This window comes from Boleophthalmus pectinirostris, unplaced genomic scaffold (genome assembly GCF_026225935.1).
Source record: "Boleophthalmus pectinirostris isolate CB_2022bp ecotype Guang Dong unplaced genomic scaffold, ASM2622593v1 HiC_scaffold_14, whole genome shotgun sequence".
In the NCBI taxonomy this organism is placed as follows: Eukaryota; Metazoa; Chordata; class Actinopteri; order Gobiiformes; family Gobiidae; genus Boleophthalmus; species Boleophthalmus pectinirostris.
Genome location: NW_026571047.1, coordinates 11,864,312 through 11,877,193, shown reverse-complemented (window position 1 = coordinate 11,877,193; position 12,882 = coordinate 11,864,312). Strand labels below are relative to the sequence as shown.

General features: G+C 39.6%; 1 protein-coding gene across 1 annotated transcript in view; it reads right to left on the bottom strand.

The window, feature by feature from the left end:
- itga3b (integrin, alpha 3b) overlaps nt 1-5,908 on the bottom strand; it is a 35,419-nt gene extending 29,511 nt beyond the window's left edge. The window contains exon 1 of the mRNA XM_055150475.1: nt 5,504-5,908. Coding sequence (XP_055006450.1) covers nt 5,504-5,673 — 170 coding nt within the window. The 5' untranslated portion in view covers nt 5,674-5,908. The remainder of the gene's footprint in view (nt 1-5,503) is intronic.
- Between the last annotated feature and the right edge of the window lie 6,974 nt (nt 5,909-12,882).

The following is a 12,882-nucleotide window of genomic DNA, read 5'->3' as shown; positions in this document are numbered from 1 at the left end:
CAGGACTGAAATAATCCAAATGAGTCTAGTGAAGGTGTATCGAAAGGGTCTCCAAACATTTTTCTCCAGTGAGCTACCTTTACAAAACAAAAATGCCAGAGAGCTACCAATTTCAGCAGCCCCAAAGAAACTGAGTAAATATAAGAGCCACGGCGAGCCTTAGATAGGGAACAGTTGGATGCTTATATAACACAAACCATTATCCATTTATCGGTGCACAAAGTTAGGCATCAAACTGATACATTTGCAATGGTGATTAATCAAATTTAACTTATTATACGCAATACATAAAATTCATAAATCTCTTGGGGAGCTACTTGGAAAACAGGTTGGAGACCCCTGATGTATGGAGTTTAAGAGTACAGTGGAGCATTTTCTGTATCACCACATGACATCACAAGCTGGAATTGAGTGTTTTCTGTTTGAGAGAAGAACTTAAATAGCCTAAATATATGCAGGGTTTGTGTGTTAAACATGTGTGAATGAAACAAAACACAGCTATAGATATGTTCCTGATGAGGAAACAACAATAACACAGATCAGAAAATCATGGAAGAGGCCCTTTAAGGTAGACGAAGCAAATTAAGCGGATTTAATATTAATTTTGTGAACATAAACACTACAAACTTTGAATCATTTACATCTGAGCTAAAATAATCTTTCTGTACATACATTTACTGACAGAGGATTGACTCTTGAGATCTCAACTGAACAAACATATCACTAACAATAAGACATGAGTGAATATTAAATGCATTTGACCCATCCTTCAACAATGACTCAGGGAGACTTGTCAGCGCTAGCCTTTCATCCACCACACCACCAACCTAGCAACAATTATCCTCAATTATGTGATTAAGCTGAAGCTCTAAATAATTTCTACTTCTATTTCACCTCGTGCAGCCATTTTTATGGCTTCGGGAGCAATATTCCGTCATAACATCTAAGGCATGTTTTTGTGCATGTTCGGACTGCTCCCCTCCATGATGCACACCTATAGCTCAGAGGAGGAGGGCCCACGCAAATTACACTGCTGAGGAAGAAGAAGAAGAGCTGTGAAAGTGTGTCTCATAATGTTAAAGACATATTATGCTTTATTTCAAGTACTTAGTAATAAATTACAACGTACATGGATCATTATTTTACATTTTGTTAATTGTAAACTACAAAATGAACAGGAACCATTTACTAATCGAGAAGTTTGTTTCAATTCACCCTTGCAAGAAATGTATTTTTAATTTATGTTTACGAGTTTTTATTGATGAAAAATGGCTACACAACATTTTGAACTTTATACAAGTACTGGAGTCAGATTTTGAGTAATAGTAAGTGATTATAGGGAAGCGGGAGGATGTAGGGGTTAGGTGAAACAGACATTTTCTGAGCACTCAAGCCTTAAATACAGATAATACAAGATTATTGAAACATGCATGAATCTAAATACAACAACACAGTTATAACATGCATGGTTAAAAGTTCATAATTTTGCACAGTATGCCCTCTTTAAAGGTACAACTTTTGCAACTGTAACTTTTCTGATTGAGGGTCTGCCATATGCATTTCTCCGTGACGTTATTACTTTCATAACCTTTCTATCTTCTTGGAGACCAAACCAGATCAAGTTACAGGTCAGATCTGTGAAGAGGCAATCCGTTCACAATCAGAATGTCTGTTTTTGTAGGTATTTTAGAGCTATAAAACCACCTGTAATTGAATAAATGTAAGGTAGAGCTGTTCAATGTAATATTGTGGAACATTCCAGGCAGAGCAATGGCATATCCATAGAAACAAGCAGGTGATGGACTCCCAACCAAAACTAGAACTAGAGAGGTTTCAATAGTAGTGCTGTAAATGCGTGTGTTCCTTCCTCAATGGTCCCTTAGATCATCATCACTGCGACTCCTGTCTTGTCTCGACCTGAAGCCTGGCAGGTTGTGATTGTGCAGAGCAGACCGGTGCATTCCAGGCATACCGTGAGGTCAGGGGACTGGAAGAGCCAATAGGTGGCCAGCTGACAGTCCCAGGACCCCCCACCCCCATCCCACCGTCACCCCTTCTCCTCATCCACCTAGCCGTGCTCCAAGATGGGACAAAAAAAGCCCTCTGTGAAGAAATATCTGCCAGACCCTGAGTGCTAATTGCCACCGGAGGGGGGCGAGGAGGTAAATAGACTGTACAAATTGGCCTCAGGTAGGGTAGGTTAGCAGATTAGGGGGTACAGCTGTTTCCAAGAAGCAATACTGATCGCTAAGCAGAAGTGAGTAGAGGAGCCAAAAGATTTACTAAACTAAGAGTAGCATTACTTCAAAGTAATAATGTAGTACAAAGTAGTGGTCCAAAGTATTTGAGAAAAGTAACTTCAAGAGTAACTGTCGGGACGTAATATCTGATTTATAATTTGAAGTTAATGTAATCTGAATGACAAAGTATTAAATAATGCAAAAAATCTGGTTTTCAAAGGACAGACATAAAAATTATACAATCATACAAATCGTATTTTAAGGACAACACAAAAGTTCAGATCATTTCATCAACATAAAGCTTTTTGTCACATGTAGACTCACAGTGGGAAGAGTATTGTTACACTGAAAAATATATTACTCAAGTAAGAGTAAAAGTATGATACCAGAAAAGTAGTTATTTTAGTAATACATTTTTGAAAAAGTTAAAGTTACTCAAGTAAATGTAAAGTAATGTGAGTACTACCAACCTCTGTTGCTAAAGCCTTCATAGGTCTCAGTATGAAAGTTCAAATTTAGTCTAATTGGATAACAGTCTTAAGCATCTGAGCACGAGCTTTATTGAGTTGCTTTTATTGCTGGGAATGGAAAACTCCACTTTTCATCCTCTGTCTCTCTGAGTCATATATGTACAAAGTGTGGCCACTTTAAACATGTCACGTACAGGCTTAGTACTGGCATTTCTCAAATATTCACACTCCCAAGAGTCCAATAATAAAGAGGTTTTTATGGTACAGGGAGACAAATGTATGACCACAATAGAGCGAACTGCAGAGACTGTAAAAGGGTTCCAGAGCAAACATGGAGAGCACATAGGTGCATTCTTCTACTGTATCATCAGGACACAGGGAGATTCTCACAGATACTGAAGGGCTACTGCTGCCAGCCTGTGCAAACTGTCTACACAAGATTATAACGCAATATAAAGCTATAAAATGTAAAGGTCCTGTACCTGATTTTAATGTCTTATTAACATTGGAAGCAGAACTAGTTCATTGTTAACAGCTTGCAGTGGTCAAAAGGTACCCCTGACCTGGCACCTTTTTTTTTAACATTCCCAAGTGGTCTTATATCTGTGTAGTCTGTGTAATGTATGGTAGATGCCATGGGCATATACTAGTCTATGTGCTCTCAAAGTTGTACTTTCTGATACTCAGTACACATAGTTTATAAGAACTTTCCACAACTTTAAGATACCAAAGGGGAAGTAAAGTTAACAACAATTGGCATGCTAATGTGAACTTCCTGATTATAGGACAACAACACATTTTATAATCAGATGAAGGCAGCACATCACAGACACACAGACATATTTTGACCTCAACAGCTGCTTATACAATATATCTGTACTGAGGCAAGTAGACTTTGCTCAATTTCATCAACCAAGATTGGATTGGGCCTTTAAGAAATACAAGAAACTATGACAAAAAGATTAGTTTACATCCAAATCCACTAATATTCATGCACTGTCTAACCATAAAAGAACATTGTCTCTTTAAACATAAATCCTGGTTTAAGTTTAGATATTTGCATCAAAAAAATTTTGTCTCACTGTGCTACAGTGAGCTACTATCTTATCTATTGGTAACTTGGCATTGGCATGCTGTGTTCATTTTGACCTTTAACAAACTTCTCTATCAAATTTGTGACTGGTGTGAGCAATGTAGCTGAAGTGTCTTGCCCAGGGACACATGAATAGCATACACTTTTGATATGTAACTTTTGGATTTGAACTATCCTTTAATGTTAGAGATCAGACATTGACTGATCTCAAGTATGTAAGTTGTATCTTTACTTCACTGTATTACGACTTCATAAACACAACCTTTTATTTTCATAATTCACACCTCCAGTACTCCATGAAGCTTCAAATCCTCCAAAGTAAAGCCTCCATAGCATCTGGCTGACTCCTTTGCCTTTTTAATTGACTGTGGCATGTCGCTACAAGCAAATCAATGCACCGTCTCCCCTCTCAGCTCTCATCAGCCTGACTTATACATCTCATAATCTCTCCAATCCCACATAAACCCATTTAAATCATCAAAAAGTCTGAAGCATTTTGTCCCAGTGGGCTTCTGTACCATTACCATGTCCAGTCCAGCCCCCTTCTTGAGTTGCATTTGGGACAGGAGACACTAGCCCTCACGGGACAAGATAATATGGGCCATTGATCTTGTGTCATCTGTACACCGCTATCTATTGCGGTGGCTGGGGAGACTGCTGAGACTTACTTGGGCTAGTTTACAGTTTTTTTTCTCCCTGGTTTATTCTTCAAAGCGAGAAGGGGACAGAGATAAGAGCACATTTTGAACACACTGTGTGATCATGCAGGCGGAAGGATTGGGGGGCTCTGTAATTGACGGAGGGAAATCCTACACTAAACAATGATACACTTTGAGATCTCTCATTAAGGAGGCTAGAAAGATGGAATGAATGAATTGCACAAATTATGGAGCGCAGATGACAATTACCTAAATATATCAAACTATAGAAGACTTAGTGTTTTACTTATTACAGAGACAACAACTACATCCTGTCCAAATGTTGTAGAACTTTGTAGAGGGCAGCTGAGATAATAAAGAAAGTAATATTAAGTTTTGTATAATTCAAGTTGCTTTTCGTAGTAAGATAGGTGTATTGTACTTATTGATTAACTGTATAGTGCAGTCTACACAAATATGCATGAGTGGATAGCAGTGGCCTGTAAGAGTACTTTTTTTTTGAATATACGACATTTATTTTCACTTGCTAGTTAATATTACTAGTTAAAACAAAAAGGCAAGCTTGGCAATGATGAACTAATTACAGGAATAACAGGAAGCTGCTTAAACCCACTGCACAACTGTTCATTCAAAAGACCACACTGCTTTTTACAGTTTTTGTGAAAGCACCTACGTCAACAGTTCCCACTAGGTCTACTGTTATGATCAGGTATGCCTCAACAAAGTATTTCTTGCAGCAGAAAGAATCAGTGCAGGCTGCCGTACGTGTGCAAAGTCTAAAAATGGACTCTGCTCTCTCCCGTTAACAGGTGTCGAAACAGAGACAGAGCTTTAGAGAAGTGAGGGATGGAGAAAGAACCGCTGGAACCGCTTAACAACTGCGTAAATCAGTTTATATTCATGCAACAGGTGCCTCGGAGCCAAGCAGGAGGCGAATTTACGGTGTTAGCGGTTTAGCAGTTACTGGACCGAGATTTGCGACATGGCTGTTCTTTTACGCACTAACAGGTGGAGGGTAAAAAGGTTTAAAATGCTACTCACAGGTATTTTCGTGTGCCCAGCGTTTGTTCATGCAGAGCCACCGAAAAACCAAAAAAGCTGCCTTTAGTGAAGCCCTTTTTGATGACGGGGAAGCGTTCATCTATATTAAATCCACAGCACAGGAGCGTCCCGTGATAGAGCGCTACTACAGTCAATAGTTTGAGGGACATTTTAAAGATTCCTAGTCCCTCGAGAGCAGAGGCCGTCCTTCTGTCCCTTCCCTCCCGCTGCAGCTCCGCGGAAGTCCCAAGTCCAACAGGTAGCCTAGCAGCCGCGGCACCTTTACGCACAGCTCTCCATAGAAGAAACGCACGCACCGAGCTCTCCGCGCTCACTGCCTAGGTGTCAGTGCGCCTCCCCGCCTCACTCCAGCCCCGCCCCTTTCTTCCTGTGGACTCACACATCCTCTCAACAAGTGCACCTCGACCTAGTGACTGAGGTTTCACAAGACAAAATTAAGTATATATATATACACTGACAAACGGCAGTGCGCGTGACCCGTGTTTTCCGCTTCCTGAATAATCAAGGAGCTGTTGCTTTGTTTACACTGCTATTACCAAAAATATGAGGTTACACAGCATAATAGCCGGCTCAACAGCTGAGAGTTTACGTGCAAAACTATAGCCTATTGACTATTTATGATACATTTATAAGTCCAGTTGAAAATTAAATACAAGTATAGTAGCCTAGGTAATAATCTCTCTCTCTCTCTCTATTCTCAACTGGGCCACCCAACATCATAAAAACATATAATATATCCAGTCACCAGAGTCACATTGTCCAGATTAAATCGACCCCACTTAAAAGAATGCATATGATTTCTCCACATCACTAAAGCCACCAGAGCTGTCACATGCTCTGGATTTTTCCTCTAACAATCCTCGAACTTAATCCTCAAAATTAAAAGTTTTCTTAGTAAGAGTTCTGCCTCTGTATACTTTACTAAACATGGTGCAAGGGCAGTGTTTTGTGTGAAAGGAAAACAAACTCAACCACAGCAGCTAATACAAGTCCCCCCTCCCTCACTACAGATCGTCCAGCCTCTGCCTTCCAATGCCCACTTCATTAAACCCCTAATCCCTTTAGTAGGTTTTTTAAAGTATCCTTTCTCCACCCGCCCTTTCCCCTTGTTTTGTTCCTCACTGAAAACCCCCTCAAGTGCATATAGGGACCAACTGCTGCTCCATCCTCTCTCTTTTAGCCTGTATCTGCATGGTATTTTTCATTGTGTTGGATCTATTGGCTGACTCTTGTGCCCAGGTTCCTGCACAGTTGACCTGGTTTAATTGACAAGCCGACTCCTGCCTCTCATCTCCACTTTCTCCAGGAGGTTCTCTCACCCAGAGCTAATCGTGACCATAACCTTTGGTCAAATAATGCGTTACAATTGAACTAGCACATTCCACAGGCTAAAACACAGCAGTTGTTCAAAGATTATGGCTCATTCACACATGTTTAAGATAATAAACATGAAGAAAGAGAATATAGAATGGATATTGTACATATAGACCATACCTACTTGTTCATAGAATTTTTCTAGATCAGGGTACATGGTCACAGTAATTAAAGACATGTTATAATACTGTTACCTCCTCAAAAACATACCTGAAGTTGTGTTTTGTTTTACTCACACATGAATAATCCTGGATTATTAGTCAGTCTACGTCTCCAAAGATCAAAATGCACCATTCCACCTTGTGATATTATGAAGCTGTAGTTTTCAGCTTTTACCTTTTGTTTAGTAGAGATTGTCAATTCCAGGGCTGAAATTATTCAAATGATTCTAGTGAAGGTGTATGGAGAACACAGTGGAGCACTTCTTGTATTACCACATGACATCACAAGGTGGAACAGAGTTTTTCATTTGACTGAACAGAGCCTAAATGTGCAGGGTTGGTGTGTTTAACATGTGTGAATAAAACAACTCCAGGTATGTTTTTAACAAGGACATTATACATTATAGCATAGATCCAAAAATAGCGTAATATGGGCCCCTTTAATGCCAAAATCTATAGTTATAGAGAAGACTTAGAAGCTACAGAAGAACTGTTTGTCATTATTTACTTGTTCTGTATAGCCAAAGTTAATAACCCTATAATAAACCCTATACTGTAATATATGGTGCAGAATATGCCAAAAACTGTTATCTTACTAACAGACAAAAATCAGCACCATCTTTTACAGTGGAAGCAATTACTCTTCAAGTACTGGAGGAGGGGGTGGTGGTTATTTGTGGTTAGGGTCTTTCCAGAGCCACACCCCAACACTGCCTGTAGCCCCGTAAAATCTCAGTTTCTTATCTCCATATATAGAATGTATACGTATGTATATATGTATGTATATTTGTGCGGCTTCCTTTTACAGAGAAATCTCAAGTGTGAGGTGAATGAGATGCATTAAGACAGAGCTAATCCTGTTGAACTTTTAAGGTCAGTGGTTCTGGAGGTGAGTGTACAACGACAACAGAGGCGCCCCTCCATTGTTGCCTTATCAACACGACTGCAGTGCTGCACTGATGCTCAGCAGAGATCCTAAATAAAGACCAGGCTTAACTCGGCTTAAGATGGATGTCCTTAGCAAAAACATTACACACAGTATCTTCACAGGCCACAGCGGCGCACAAGCTAAAGTCCCTCTGGTCTGTGCAGGATTCCCATGATGTGTGCAGGAGACAGAGGACTACCTGATCCTGAGCCTCTGGGGGTGAGACCCACCCTGACATGTCAAAGACGGACACTCTGAGAAAAGGGATAACTGATAGGTGCCTCTTCTGTCACAAACACATTTAAAACTCATACTCCCACTCACACTTATTTAGTAGAACATAACAGACAAAAGTTGTGAATACATGCTAATGATATTGCAGTAGGGCTAGTTATACAAATAAAAATTGTATCCATGTTATTGCAAAAACAATGTGCAGAATAGTACTGGATCTAAAGGAGCTTACATTGTCCCCTTAGTCCCACCATAGACATGATGAATGGTGTTTTGATGAGGCTCGCTCTGATATAGTCGTACTATTGTGCCTTGGGAAACTCATACTTTAACAGTTTTGACTGCACTCTGTTGAGTGCTGTGATATGGGGTGTCTCTGATCAGCTGATTTAAACATTTTTGCCACTGTCTTGCTACTTGAAGTTAAACTGCAGGTGCATAGCATTAACTGCAGGTGGCGACAGCGCCACCTGCAGTCTGACTTCTTTAGAACTGTATCCCAGGTGTGAGAGAGAGGCTATGCCCCCTCGTCCTGACTTACAGTCTGGTGGGCGTGTTTACAGGTATAATAAAAACAGTGGCCTGTTCTTAAGACACTATAGTACAATAATGAATGAATGCAGATTAATCTTTACATTTTGTGTCTTTACCCTGGTCTCGATACAAACTATACTACACTATAGACTGTAGACCACCTCTGGCCATTACATCATTGTAACAGGCCTCAGCTCCTGAAAAGACTGAGCAGTATTTAATCAATTAGGTCGTCAGATGTTTAGCTATAGATGCATCTAGATATTGCGACTATTGCGAGTATATGCGTATTTAGGAGCAGTGAGTTCACGTGTGGCCCCTCCCATCAGTACAGTAGAAAGCAGATCTGCAGCCTCAGAAGCCTATTCCCTGTACTGGAGTGTAAGCCAACACCAGTGCATGGAAACAGGACAAAGGCCCAGCTGCACTTCTCACTGCCCCCGGAGACTGCAGCCCCAAACCCCAGCCCACACAACATACACCAGGAACCTAATTAGTTATTTATCTCACCATTTCCTCTTCCTCCACTAACCACTACTGTACTCCCACCACTGCACTCCTCAATTCATTATGGTTCTTCATATCAATTTCACAAAACTCTTTAAGCCCAAATAGCATCATACATTATTAAAGCATTCGGACAATGTTTAGAGCCCGTGGGAGGCATAGATTCCAGATGTGAGGAGTCAAAATGACCTTGGAGAACTATGTGAATCTGAATATATTTATAACTTTATTTCAGTTGGGAAATCCCTCTCTCACAAACCCCAAGACCCCACCAATGACACCAGTTATCAACTGTTTCCATTCACTGACTTTTTTCTTCTAATCATGTTTTAATGGTGTTACCTCTTCACAGCTGTGTTTTGATTGATTCATGCATGTTTGACTCTTTTGTTTTTGTTTTGGATTGTCCCACTTTTGAGGTTTGAGGACACAGAAAAGGTTAAATTCAGTTTGAAAGTAAGTTTCTATCTCTTATCTCTGCTGACTGTTCTGTCAGAATAAAAAAAACTTTCAGTCACACACACACACACAGCTAAACAGAAGAGTTTTGAGCCTGGATTTAAACAAACACAGAGGCCTGTCTCTTATGTTCGGGAAGATTGTAGCTGTATAAAACTGACACGCTGACTCCCCATGTTTAGTGCTGACTCTGGGCACCAGCAGGAGGCTGGTCCCTGACCTCCTCAGAGTCTGAGATGGTTTATATGGCACTGACATGTCACAGATGTACTTTGGTGCTCAGCCATAGAGAGACTTGTACACAAACAAAGGTGCAACAGAGAGTCTATTCTTTGAGCCACAGGAAGCCAGTGCAGAAAATTGAGCACAGGACATGTGTGCTTGGACTTCCTGGTTGACAGGAAATCAAAGGACCTATTACATTTATAGACCATTTCATATCAATATTGCAGTTTACAAAGAACAAAATGTAAATAATTTATGTACACACATGAAATACATGTCAAAGTGTAAAACTAAATACCAAAAAACATACTATGTTGTCTTTTAAATTTTGATTCTAACAATTGTAAGATGTAAAGAACGCCCGCCTTGTCAGAGGAAACACTTGTTAAATCCATTCTGGTAAAAAACCTATGTCATGGAAGAGCTGTGACCACATAAGCTGGTGTTGTTGAGTTTCCCTGAATATGAATCTCTTCTGTTCCACAACACACATGAGGCCAAGGCTCTGAACACAGCTCTCTCACATGGGGACGTGGAGCATGACGGAGACACAGCAGCCGTTGCCATGACGCCGGGAGCTGCTATGTCGACCAGTGGAGCATCTGCAGAGAAAGAGGGCAGGCTGGGCCCAGATGACAGACAAGATATGTGTCCTCATTATCATAATAGTCATCGTTTTTAAGTGTTATCTTGCATAGTAGAATGATTATGAGGGGACCACCAAAGCACTGCAACACTACTGCTTTTTTCTAATTTCAAATAGAGGGCAGGAGCCTATACAATCCTTTCGAAAAAATCTCCAGATGACAGACAAATATCCTGAACCTTACTTATATCTGTTGTACGTATACCTGATTGGTGCCATAAACCTGCTATATTAATATTGTGGCTCAAAGTGCTATAGTAAAAAAAATAATTGGCAAAATAATTTTTATTCATGCTGACAGAGAAGACAAACTTTGCGCCAGTTTTTGTTTCACTGGATAGGTTTGGTAATTATAGAAATTTTAGCCATAAAACAGAACAATAAATCTGCAGCCTGGCAAACATACAGCAAATTCTACTACAGAACTGTGACCTGTCCTCCAGCTCAAATTTAAATTATAGTTATTCTACAAAGTTGTGGTGTCACGTGAATGCAACTTGTAGGATCAACCACACAATAAAATGCTTGCAGTTGTGTCCAAACTTAAAAAGTGGACTCCTAATTAGAAGTTTAATTAACTATAAATGTTATAAGATGTTGACTTATTTCTCAAAATATATGAATAGAGGCAATGTATATGAATGCACATTTTAGTTCCTGTTTACTTATTCTCTGCAGAAGTACTCATGCATGCATCATTGGTTAACACATATGGAGAAGAAGGGAGAGTCACATTTGAATATACTCTCTCGTTCTCTGAGCAAAAGATTAAACAGAAGTGAAACAGTTAAATTAGAGACATTTAATTTGCACTTGTGGCTTTAAGTTTTTCCATATCAAGAATATTTTCTATCTCTCTGCATCTAAAGATGGAGGTGTTATTGTTTAGCCCATATCTGACTATTTTGTGATGTCATTTGGATCATTTCAGCCCTTCAGTTGCCAATCTCTACTGAACTAAAACTAAAAGGTAGCTGTTACTTGAAAACTACTGCTTAATGACATCACAAGGTGGAACAGAGCATTTTGAGCTTTAGAGATGTAGACGGACTAAAAATAAAGGGTTGCTCAGACATGTGTGAATGAAACAAAACACAACTCCAGGAATGTTTTTGAGCAGGCAACAACATTATAACATGGCTAAAACAAGAATCCATTTTGCGTAATATAGGACCTTTAAATTTTGGTCTAATGAATGTTGTGATGTAATCTGGAACTCAGGAGACAAGTGGGGGGCACACTCTCCACCAGAAAAGTTCCATAGTGCACCTTTAATCTATCCTCACAGTACAAGCAAAAAGATGTGGTTACATGATTTTTCTGACCACATAAGTTTGAGCTGTCGTCTGTTTTGAAGCCTGCTCTGGTCTTGTTGTGTGCAGAGGAATGTATGGCCCGAGGAGGTAGAGGTGAAGGCGTGGCCCCTCACTCTCTCAGCACTGTCCCGTGGCACCTGTTTGTGTGCTCAGAGCTGTAGGGGCCCATACGCACAGGGGCCCAACAGCTGCTCCACACATACACACAAATACACTGCTAAGAACAGTGAAACATACAGGAATGCCGGAACAACTGGGAACATGAGGTATTGTTATCAGGGAACATGGAGATTTGGAGAGCAGACTAAATAAATAAGTAAATAAAACTAAATAAAAACTAAATTTTTTAATGAAAAAAATGAATACAAATGAAAATAAATAAATAAATTGCTCAATTTTACAACAACTGACTGAACAGTAATACAGCACAAAATCATATAAAGATTAAGTAGATTATTCACGTTAACTACCTGAAAGGTATAGATTTAAAAATGTGAAATTATTATTATTATTATTATTTTGTAAGACAAATTCTGCAGCTAAAAATGCTTGTATGTATGTATGTATGTATATAGTACATTTTCATACGCCACACATAAACTGGATCTTGACCCAGAAATAAACCTGGACTAGACCAGCACTAATCCAAGACAAACAGAATCAAGCCTTTAGGATTAAAACAGGGCCCAAACCAGGACCAAAAAAGGAAGTGAAAGGATGAATGCACGTTAAAATATCCGTGTTAAAGTAGACATGGTGCTGGAGTTCTAATGCAGGAAACGTTTATTTATCATCCGTACTGGCATGAACCCTCAAGACACTGTGATAGAATTGTCTATTTCAGTATAGTCCAGCTTTGTTTCTATCGTAGGGAGTATTACACCTCTGATTATGTAAAAGTCACAGAAACGGGAAACTGCCGTTATCCATTTTTTCCATTATTCATTTAAACACAAAATTGGAAACTGGAGAAA